This window comes from Fukomys damarensis, unplaced genomic scaffold, assembly GCF_012274545.1.
Source record: "Fukomys damarensis isolate Sample0158 unplaced genomic scaffold, DMR_v1.0_HiC HiC_scaffold_25, whole genome shotgun sequence".
Lineage (NCBI taxonomy): Eukaryota > Metazoa > Chordata > Mammalia > Rodentia > Bathyergidae > Fukomys > Fukomys damarensis.
This window is the reverse complement of record NW_022900937.1, coordinates 4,020,979-4,032,830: the sequence shown is the minus strand read 5'-3', so window position 1 is coordinate 4,032,830 and position 11,852 is coordinate 4,020,979. Positions and strand designations below refer to the sequence as shown.

At 54.3% G+C, this 11,852-nt stretch overlaps 1 protein-coding gene across 3 annotated transcripts in view; it reads right to left on the bottom strand.

Annotated features, from left to right (window-relative positions):
• Papss1 (3'-phosphoadenosine 5'-phosphosulfate synthase 1) overlaps positions 1 to 11,852 on the bottom strand; it is a 47,916-nt gene that overhangs the window by 30,299 nt on the left and 5,765 nt on the right. For all 3 annotated transcript variants that reach the window (XM_033756010.1, XM_010641542.3, XM_033756012.1), the window contains 3 exons: positions 9,565 to 9,800; positions 2,865 to 3,003; positions 236 to 354 (listed from right to left, as the gene is read on the bottom strand). In XM_033756010.1, the coding sequence (XP_033611901.1) occupies positions 236 to 354; positions 2,865 to 3,003; positions 9,565 to 9,800 (494 nt within the window). The remainder of the gene's footprint in view (positions 1 to 235; positions 355 to 2,864; positions 3,004 to 9,564; positions 9,801 to 11,852) is intronic.

Here is an 11,852-nt window from a genome sequence, read left to right as displayed (position 1 = left end):
CATCTCACACACACACACACGCACACGCACACACACACACACACTACCTGGGGTATGTGGACACCCATCTCAGACACACACACACACACACACACACACTGTCTGGGGTATGTGGACACCCATCACACACACACACACACACACACACACACACAGACGCGCGCGCATGCGATCTCAACACCCAGGCAGGCTTCAGGGGCCTCAGCCGCCCACTGCTCCTGGCGCCTCCTCTCACCCGCTCCTGCAGCAGCTCCACCACCTGCTGGACACAGTCGTTCACGTCACAGGAATCCGTCTTCAGCACCAGCTCGGGGGCTTCCGGCTTCTCGTACTCGGAATCGATCCCGGTGAACCCTTCAGAAGGCAGACAGACCGCGGGGGCGGGATCAGAACAGCTTTCTGCAGCGATCCCGGGGCGCTGACCTCCCCATGTCCTCCGGTGTGGCACGTGCTGGGGCGGGAGGACACGCTTCCCCCGAGCACACACGGTGGCTTCCCGGGGCCGCAGCGTCCTGATCCCCAACGGGCCCGAGGACAGGGCGTGCAGCCGAGTCCCCGCCCGCCTCTGCCCACCTTTGTCCTTCCCTTCCCTTGCTTGGTGTGGACTCCTGCTGAAAGACACCCTTTTAACACGCTCATTCTCCAGCCCCCAGCCCATTCTTTTTTCCTGTTTCCTATTTCTAAGCATCACCTGAAGTCCTGACTACAAGAGAAAATGTCTGCGTTACCAGCATTCCCAAACAGTCAGTGGTGGGTCACAAGTTAAAACAGCTCAATAAAAACGCTTTTGGCCTGGAGGTTGGCAGTTGTGCTCCAATCTCAAACACATGCACAGCCCAGGACGGCAGGGCCATGCTCACAGTGCCCTCTCTGCAGAATGGCCTGGCCCAGGGCCCCAGAGACCCCAACCAGCAGAAAAGCCAGAGAAGCCCCACAGAAGCCCGGCTCAGATCTGGGACCCTGCCCTGGATGAGGACAGTGCAGACCGGCTGGGGAAACACCGATCTCGCCGTGACACACAGCCGTGGGGGGACGGGGACAGTCGGGCAGGCATCACTGTCCACGACTATCACCCAGCTCTGTGAAGGCGGGGGTCCCCAGGGTCGTCTGTCCCATGACAGTCATCATGGCGGCTCTGAAGCTGACCGAGGGACCCTCTCGACAGGAGTTTTCAAAACACTAAACAACTCTGTCGTCAGGAACACCAGCGCCACGACAAAGCTGAAATGAACCAGTGTGCGTGAGTATACACATGTCTGCACACACCACACACACACACACACACACACACACACACACGCTCGCAGATTAAAGTAAGCAACCACCTGTCAAAGTCTACACCAAATGTAGCCATGCTGGGGAAAGGAAAAAGAAACCGACACCACACAGCCCGGTCCCGGACACACACTGCTCACAACATGAGGACACTCTGGGTTTGCCCTGCTCCCCTCCACCGCGCCCAGGCCCCAGACACATCCCTGCCCTCCTGGTCACCCACCAGCTTGCACCTGCACGCTCCCGGCCGCACTGTGCTCAATCTTAAAGACAAGCTCTGCTGTCCCCGCTCCCAGCAGCCCACCCAGTGCTCGGAGCAGGCTCCCCGCTCCAGTGCAGCCGGCCAAAGCGGCCACGGCTGACCTACGGGGTCCTTCTGTGTCACAGGGAGGGAGGGGGGAGGCTGTGGTGATGACCCTGCCCCATCCTGTTCTTTCCCAGTCAAGAAAGTGCCAGCTTCATGGGCAAAAGGGACGCCAGGCTCGGCCCTCACCCAGAGCCCTGAGGGCATCGGGCTCTCCCAACGAGCCGGGTCAGCAAGGGGCAGAATCTGCCCCAGTGCCATGAACCCCAGGGCCCAAAGGCAAAAAAGCCCAGAGCAACAGGCAGTTTGCCGCCCTTTCAGCTTCTCCGTTGGGAAGAAAGCAAACAGCAAAGGGACCCGGCCACGAGCCCTGCTGCGAAGGCAAAGAAAAGCGACAGGGGCCGGGGACTTAGCTCAGAGGTTCCACCACCTGCCTTGCAAGCTTAAGGACCCGAGTTCAATCCCCAGTACCAAAAAAAAAAAAAAAAAAAAGAAAAGAAAAGAAAAGCGACCTGAGGGAACCTCTGGCCCCTGAAGACTCTTGCTGCTGCTGGCTTCTATGAACACTAAGGCAACAGGGCTGGTGTCGGGACGAAGAACCAGGGACGCCACTGCTTCCGACATGGGGGGTTAGGTGCTTGCTGACAAGCACTGATCCGAGGCGAGCCCCACGGGGACCGAGAAGGAGCTCAGGAGGGGAGCAGAGAACACTCGCTTTGCGTGTGTGCAGCACCTCTCTTCCTGGTGGAGGGGAACTGGCTCCGCCAGGCCCGGCTCTGCCTGTTCCATCACTGCCTTGGCCCAGGAAAAGTGCAGGCTGTGTGCTCAGCAGGAGGGAGCCTGGAGAAGCTGCTTCTCCAAAAGGCGAGTCTGTGCAGCAGGGCTACTCATCACCAGTGTGACGCCATCGAAGGCAGCAGCAGGACAGGCCGAAGTTCCCCTCCGCAGCCCTACCCAGAAGAGGCCGGGACCCTTCCAAGTGCTGCCAGCCCCAGCGGGATGTTTCCCGCCTTCCGGATGCTCCCAATTCAGGCATGTTTCAGGGTAGCTCTGGGCGGCCCGTTCTCAGAGGGAAGCGGTGACAGCTGTGATCCCACACCCCCGCCCGAGGGCCAGGCAGTCGTCACAGCCCTCGCAGCCCAGCTCTGTCTCGGGACCAGCGGGCTCCGAACACCAGGCCTCAGGAGGAGAGAAGCCCGGGCCGGCAGAGCCACCGGAGAAGAGCCTCGGTCACATAGACTGGCAGCAAAGGCAGCGGAGAGCCTGGGAAGACAGCGTCACTTGCCTTTGATCTCCCCGGCTCGTGCCTTCTTGTAGAGCCCTTTGACGTCCCTTTGTTCACACACGTGCAGAGGCGCGTCGACAAACACTTCGAAAAAGGGCAAACTGGCGCCCTCGTGGATCTGCCGGGCATTGTTACGGTCCTTGAAAAGAGACAGAAGACACACGCATAAACGGTGGAAACTGACCGCGCACAGGAAGTGCTTTTCACCTGCGCGATTTCACCTGTATCTTTCTTTTTTTTTTTTTTGGTACAGGGGATTGAACTCAGGACCTTGCACTTGCAAGACAGGCGGCAGCAGTACCACTGAGGTAAATTCCTGGCCCCCATTTATATCTTAAAAATATAAACCAAAGGCCAAAAGAAATAAGTCCAAGACACCGTCAGCTAGCAGTCTTTCTTCGGAGTAACTTTACAAGGCGCACCGATATCCAAACCCGGGACCCTGCAGAGTTACAGGGGGCCCACGGATGGCACAAACTTCCCCCTAACCCTATGGAATGGTGAGTCCAAGTCCAGCGGGGCTGCAGCTGCTCCAGCCTCCAATACCCGCTCCACCTCCACTGGCACAAAAGTAACTTCACAGAGCAGGACCCGCAGCTCCTCTCGCCACAGCTCCACTTTCCTGAACAGCTCCCAACTCCCGGCTCCATCACTCTTCTGCACTCTCCTCACACCACACTCCGGGACACCACGTCCTTTCCGAGCCAACCCTTCCCACTTTCTGCCCTCACTCGACGCCAGGAGGGTGCAGCCCATCTTGCTATCCTTGAGCGCAGCCCGACACGCAGTGAGGACACCGCAGTGCAGGGCCAGCAGCTCAGAGTTGGTTCCTGCAGCGCCCACCATCCTCTCTCCTGTCCCCACAAGCGTCTGCCCCCTTCCCTGTCCCTCGGACTGACACCACCTACTGGCCACTCTCCACCGGTGGCCACATTTACTATTTAAAAAGAAAAGCCCAGCCAGGAAGTGCTCCACCAGCCCTCCGTCAGCAAATTTACCTCACCCCAGCCACTCTCCACCACTGCACCTGCCTCCCCCAGGGCCCTGCCAGCCCATCTTCCCTGCTCCACCTGGATCCTCAGCCTCACCCTCCCCAACAGCTTCTTCCCCCGGCCACAACAAGGACCAGGCTCTCTCATCCATTAAAAACAAACAAACTAACAAGTTATAACGTCTATATCTAGGTGTCCCCCACGGCCTTGTGCACTCGTAGTGGGGCTTTGGGGAGTTCAGGGGGCTGACACTCACAGTAGATCGGTGCACTGATGAGTTTATAGCTGATGTGGTAATTCAGGAGACGAAGCCCGGTGAAGGAGGTGGGTCATAGGTCACAGGTCACTGAGGATGTGGCCTGCGGGGCATTTACCTCCTCGTCCCTTGATCGCTGCTTCCTGCCTGCCCTGCCATGCACTGTTTCTCCTCTGCGATGCCCCTCTGCAGTGCCACCCTGCCTTGCAGCCAGCGGACCATGGACTGAAACCTCTACAGACTGTGAGCCAGCATAAACCTTCCCTCCTTTAACGTGGGTATCAGGTACTGTGTGCCAGCTATGAGGACAATTCCTAAGATGCAAATCATACAGAAAGATTCCCTTGGCCGCACGCACTTTCCAGCATAGAGACTCCTGCACTGTCACACTATAATGTGACCCCCGACCATCCCTCCCCTGGCTCCTCTTTTGTCCCCACTGCCTCCCCCTGCCCACTGCCCCCTGTACCATCCCACAGCACACGTACCAGCTGCCCTCACAATATAAGCTATGGCATCTCCACCAACGCCTAAGCTGGAGCCTGGCCCTTCCTGAATTAAAACACTCTCAGCCTCTCCCTAAACACACCTGCATGGCCCGCAGGTGTCTCGAGCTAGTGTCCGCAACGGAATTCACTCCCTTTGCTCCAACCCTGCACTTCCTGCCAGGTACACTGGCCTAGTCAAAGTGGCGACACCACTCCCACATCCGGGGAGTTGCTCTCGCTCCTCCGTTCCCAGGCACTCTTGCAGATTTTACTTCTCCACACGACACCAATGCAGTCTACTCCCTTCCCTTCCTTGGCTGTCTGTCTAGACAGCCTTTCATCGGTGCCCAGCTGGTCCACGCTGCTCTCTCAGACCCACAATGAGAGGTGCAAAGCTCTCTGCAGACCCTGACTCGTGAGACTGAGGTCCTGGACTCGAACTCACTGCTCTCCTAACAATTCGTACCTAGAGTACCAGGCTTATTTTAGGAACCAAGATGCCCAGTGCCAGGGTTGACAGAGAAACTCAGAAAGCATCACGTGCATGTATGAATACGCACAGCTGTGACGACAGGAAACCCACACGCCCGCTCTGTCCCTGCAGACCCATGGCCCTCACCCTGTCCTCCCTGCCTCGGGGCGGTGCTCCTCCTCCAGAGGCCTTCCCTGCAGGCCGAGCCGCATGCTCAGGAGCCCCCATCAGCGCCATCTCTCCTATTCCCACACCGCCCCCCGAATGCACACCCTGCTCCGCTCCATGACAGAGCTAGCACCACTGCCAAACCGAACCACTCCAGAGCCTCCCGTGCCGGCTGCCAGGGGATGTCGGGGACACATGCACCACGGCAGCGCCCCGTCAGCCTCAAGCCGTCACTCCTTCGGGGTACAGAGCCGCGCAGAGCCCCCCAGTCCTCCACACACTGCGGCGCCAATCCAGGTGGCCCAGACTCTGCCAGCCTGCAGCCCTCTCCCTGCTGCACCCCGCATCCTGCCCGCCTCACCCACCATGGCACAGGTGTGCAGCAGCTCACGCATGCGTCTTCCACACGCCTGCCACACTCATGTCCTCATCCCTGCCTCGGGAAACAGGAGCCACACACAGCATGAAGACCGGAACCAGCAAGACTGAAAAACAAGCCGGGCGTGGTGACACACACCTGTAATCCCAGCACTGAGGAGGCTGAAGCAGAAGGATTGATGTGAGTTCGAGACCAGCCTGGGCTACACAGTGAGTTCCGGGTCAGTCTCAACTACATAGTGAGACCCTGTCTCAAGAAAACAAAACAAAAAAAAAAAAGACTAAGGGTCAGGGATTTAGCTCAGTGGTTCCAGCACCTGCCTCGCAAGTGCAAGGACCTGAGTTTGATCCCTGGTACCAAAAAATAAGACATATATAATAAACAAAAGACTGAAAAAGAAAAGCACTCAAAAACTACCCATGAACAAACAAATAGGATTGTGACTGGACAGAAAAACACACAGAGCCCATGTTGCCTGGTTTAACACCAATATTATCATGGGCTTTGCCAGGCTCTAAACAGCCCAGACCTGGCTGGTACTGCTCTCACATGAGGGCCACAAAGATGTGCTCACGCTAGAGAGGTAGGAAGGCAGAACAGCTCCGGCTACCCTGGGATACCCAGCTCCCAGTTGGCCGCTCTCAAACAGGCCCCTGCCTTCATCTTCCTGGAGTTACAGCAGTGCAAGGACATCACTGTTACCGTTTCCGTGAGAACTGTGCACCCCTTCCCAGTGCCTACGGGGTCTCTAACTCTCATGCCCAGGGGTATTTCATCCCATACACTGTAAACCAATACACTGATTCCCTTTGCAGGAAAATAAAAGTAGCTATGCCCTAGTCAATGAAGCCAAGGCCAATGAACATTCACTCTGATGCTGCAGATCAAAAGTGCAGCTCAAATTTTTCTAGCATAGCCTTCCAGCAGCCCATGCTGTTCCCAGGCAGCGCGTACTTTTATCTTTGCTCCCCCTCTTTTTCTATTTACTCAATCCAAGCTCGCTCTGTAGAGCCAGTTCCTCTCACATTCTTCACTTTTACTTTCTCAAATTTCGCCATTGCTTTTTGCTCATTTCATTAAAAAAAAAAAAAACAAATATGTTTCAATCCTAGAATTGTCACAATGAAGCCCCTTTTTTTGTACTGGGGCTAGAACTCGGGACCTTGCGCTTGTGAGGCAGGCAGCGGCACCACTGAGCTAAATCCCCAGCCCTCAATCCTGGAACTGTACTAGTGTGACTTCTGACATGACTGAATACCTTTTACATGCCACATGTGTAAGATCTGCGTGCATGATGTGCCATCTAATCCTCAGAGGATCCCACTCTGTCACTCAGGTGACAGACACCAGAGCTTGGGAAGGTCAGTGAGCGGATCCCAGTGGCGAAGCTGAGATTTCAGCCCAGCTGTGTCCAAGCCACAGTGCCTGCCCTTAACCAATATCCTAACTTGCTTATCCTTTGATAGCCAGGCTTCCTAAGGGACAACACATCGCTCAGAACACCAAGCCCCATGATCAAAAAATATCTACTCCAGACACAAAACAGGCAAGAGTCCAGAAATCCAACACAAGAACAGAATATTAAAGCTGTCAGAGGAAAGAAACAAATCACCTACAAAGGAAAGCCCATCAGAGTCACAGCAGACTTCTCAGCACAAACCCTCATGTCAAGAAAAGCCCAGAGAAAAGTATTTCAAGCTTTAAAAAGAAACAACCTCCAGCCCAGATTGATGTATCCCTCATCCCACAAAGCTATGTTTCAAAATGGATGGAGAAATAAGATACTTCCAAGAAAAATACCTGAGGAAACTCATGTACATAAAGCCAGTCAAAATGTTCTGAAGGACATTCTAGAAAGAGGTAACAAGAACCACACTCCACGAACCCCAAAAGAATGAAACTACAGGGAAATAACACGACAGGGATAGGTCAATACTTACCAGTTATAACCATCAATGTTAACGGTCTCAATTCACCAAGCAAAAGAAACAGACTGGCAGAATGGGTCAAGAAGCAAAATCCAACAATGTGCTGCATGCAAGAAACACGTTTAGTTCAAAAAGTAATTCACAGACTGAAAGTCAGAGGATGGAAAACAGTACTTCATGGGACAGGACACCAGAGAAAAGCAGGGGTAGCTATTCTATTTGAAGACAAAGTAGACTTCTAGCCAAGACTGATCAGAAGAGACAAAGAAGATCACTATATCCTTGCAAAGGGAACAATTCAAGAGGAAGAGATGACAACTATAAATATATATGCACCAAATACCAATACACCCAATTATACAAAACAAACACTAGTGGACATGAAAAATTAAATAAGCATTGATAGAATGTATTGGAAGATTTCAATACTCCATCATAAATAAATAGATCAACTAGACAAAAAAAATCAGAACTGAACCACACTTGTGAACAAATGGACTTAGAAGATGTCTACAGAGTGTCCTATCCCACATCAGAACACACATTCTCCTCAGCTGTACATAAGAAGGTCTTCAAAATATTACACATACTTGCTCATAGAACATGCTTAAGAAAATGCAAAGGAATTGAAATTATCCCGTGTATTATCAGACCTCAGTGCAAAAAAATTGGAGATCAACAGCAAAAGAAACCACAAGAACTTCATAAACACATGGAAATTAAATAACACCCTCCTGAACAACTCACGGGTCACAGAGGAAATTAAAGAAGAAATTAGTTTCTACAAGTAAACGATAATAAAAAAAACAACATACGGGAACTTATGGGGTGCAATGAAACCAGTCCTCCCTAGGAGGGGAACTAATAGTGGTGAATACTCGTATCAGAAACACCCAGCAGACTCAAATTAACCTCACCCTGAGCTGCAGCTTCTAGAAAAAGAAGAGAAGTCAAGCCCCAAGCTTGCACGAGGGAGGAAAGATCAGAGCAGAAGTTACTGCTCCGGATGCTAAGGACACCGATCCCCTATTGCATCGTGAGGCCCAGGCTGCATCCAGGTCACGAAGACTAAGCTGAGGCCCAGCACGCCGGGAGCGGGGGTGGAGGAGGCAGGGAGGGGTACAGAGCGCAGGCCGGGACAGGTGGGGTGCAGACCCTCACCCTGCCAGTACAGCATGTGACCTTGGGCAGTGGACACCGGTCTCCTCCCGCCTGCCTTCCTCTCTCCAAGATGAGCTGACCGCAGGAAAGCACTCTACAGCGCTCACTCGTGTTCCCGGTGACTGTTAGTGAGAGGCTGCTACTGTAAACGTGTTACCGCCACCGATACCCCGAGGAGCGCCCAGGAACGGGGCTTCTGTGACACCGCGTCCCAAGGGACAGGAGCGGGGACACCAACGAGGGTGCCCCACAAGGACACAGGAAAAGGAGCGTGCACGGAAGTCAACCTACCTGGGCGCAGAGGCGGGAGGAGGAAGAGCTGGTCCAGGATGGGGAGAAACAAAATCCTGGTAAGAAGCCGCATGAGCTTCACAGAGAAACACAGAAACCTGACACAGTGTTGCCGCTAAGAAACCAGAAGACTGGAGAGAGCTGAGACCAAAGAACTGTGGGCATCGGTGTCATGGAAGGAGGCACATTAAGAAGCTTGAACAGGACCCTGCAGGAGGGGCATGGTGCACACCTGTAACCCCAGCTCTCGGGAGGCTGAGGCAGGAGGCTCGCTGTGAGTTTGAGGCCAGCCTGGCTACACAGTGAGACCCCGTCTCAAAACACAAAACTTTAAAAGAGAAGCACGGATTTCCCTCGGTACCTCATGGCTGTTAAGTACTCACGATGTACGGCTTTACTGAACTAAAAGTACCTGGGCCCTGGCTTGGGTTCAGCTCTGCTGTACGCCGAGTTGTCGAGCAGGTTTCACCGGAGCTGGGCTCTCGGACACGCCTGGGTCATCTGGCTGGGAACCGGCTCCCTCCCGGCCTGAGGCCCCAGCCTCTCCAGCCCCAGAGCCGTGTACCTGCGTGTAGGGTGAGATGAAGCTGGTGATGCAGACCAAGCCTGCGTCGGCGAACAGCTTGGCCACCTCGGCGATGCGCCGCACGTTCTCCTCCCGGTCCTCGGGGCTGAAGCCCAGGTTCTTGTTCAGGCCCTGGCGGATGTTGTCACCGTCCAGCGTGTAGCACGGGATGCCGTGGCAGACCAGGTGCTCCTCCAGGGCCATGCTCACCGTGGTCTTCCCCGCGCCCGACAGGCCTGCAACGGACCAGGTGGGCGGTGAGGACGGCACAGGCAGAGCCCCAAACCTCACCCGCCCCACAAGTGCTCACCCCATAGCTCTGTGAGCGCCAGGCTGCCCTGGACCCCAGCGTGGGCAGCAGACGCTCACCTCATCCTCCCAGCAAAGCTACCGGGGGCCTCGTCTAAGGACAGAGCTGCCCGCCCGCAAACACGTCACTCATGGAACTGGTCGCTGGACAAGTAGCTACATAGAGGATGTGTGTTACTCTGCTCAGAACAGACAGCCGCAGCAGGCGCCACCCTGATGACCCTGAGCAGTTCAACACAGAACATAAAACTACAGTGCGGTACTATGTACAGTAGTTAGCAACAACCACAGTAAGCAAGGCGTACTGTACAAAAAAGCCACTGAGCTGGGCGTGGTGGCGCACACCTGTAATCCCAGCACTCGGGAGGCCGAGGCAGGAGGATCACCATGAGTTTGAGGCCAGGCTGGGCCACATAGTGAATTCACAGCCAGCCTAGGCTACACAGCAAGGCCCTGTCTCAAAAAAAAAAAGAAAAACAAAAGAAAAGACAATGAGGCTCCATGAACAGAACTGTACAAAAGAGAGAGGGGCCATTCAGTCCAAGCAGAGGCCATAAGCCCGAGCGGTGCGCCTTAAGTCCTAACAGTTGCTAAACAGGTGGGCTGTTAAATGAGGAATGTCTGTCTTCTAAAGCTAAATACCAAGTTTAAAAAAAAAAAGGTAAATGCCCAAGATATTCCCAATAAAGGAAGAAAAAGAGGACAAAGTACATGAAATTTTACCAAGTTAGCCCCAGGTGACCAACACTGCTGCCATGGGGTCCAATTCCACACGATTAACCTAAAAGGCGCCCTTTTCCTCCCCTCCACCACAGCTGGCAGCCACTCGGCACAGGAGACGGCACCGGCACACCGCGAGGCACTGCACTGCCGCCAATGCGTGTGAGATCGCGGTGCTCACAGCAACTCACGCCTCAGCAGCTGACGCAGAGGCCGTGTCAGAAGCAGAATCCCAGCGGCCCAGTCACAGGCGGCCTCCACTTCTGTGCGCTCTGACTCCACGTCCTCACAGCACGCGCTCGGACACGGGTGGGGAACAGAGCCGGAAACAGCCGAGCGCTTTCCTCTTGGGGCTGCTCTGCCCGGCCCAAAGCAGCAACCACATGAGCACAGCCCACCCGCGGGGTCTCCCCCTGCCAGGAAGGGAACACCCAGGAGGCAGGGGGACCTGAAGACTGGGACATCAGGCCCGGATCGCACAGACAGCACCGCCATCGGCAAGGCACGGCATCCAGAACATCGCCAACACCTACAGACCACCCCCAAATTATCCTCAGATACTGTGCAATCCCGAACCAAATCCCTGCAGGCTTCCGGGAAACTGGTTCCATCTGTTACAAAATTCACATAACACCACCAGAGGGGCCGTAATGAAGGCACAAGCCCAACATTGCAATGAGGGACAAGGCAAAGGACACGCAGCACTGCTCCCAAGACGCAGCGGAAATCGGACACAGGATAGGGTTGGCACTCGGGGGCCCCGAAAAGGGTCCCCTAAGCAACAGGGGGGCCAATGCATCCACGTGGACTCCTCCACACAAGGTGCAAAAGTCAACTGCAGGTGAGGACTCAGGAGAAAGCAAAACTTCTGAAAGGAAACAGGAAAGGGCATCAAATGGAAAACTCCCAGCCAGGCCAGCATCCAACCCACCCTCAGGAGGCTGAGTCAGGAGGACTGCAAGTTCAAGCCAGCCACGTATCTGCGTGGCAGAGTGCTTGCCTATCATGCACAAGGCCCTGGGTTCAATCCCAGCCTTGCTAAATCAATCAATCCATCAAATAATCAAAACTTGATAAAACAAAGGGCTCATGAGTGAACATACCATAATGAAAAAACTGATAGTGAATATTCACTCAATTTACTTTTAGAACTAAAACACATTAGGGCTGGGGATTTAGCTCATTGGTTCCGGTGCCTGCCTTGCAAATGCAAGGGCCTGAGTTCAATCCCCGGTACCAAAAAAAAAAAAAAAAAAAAA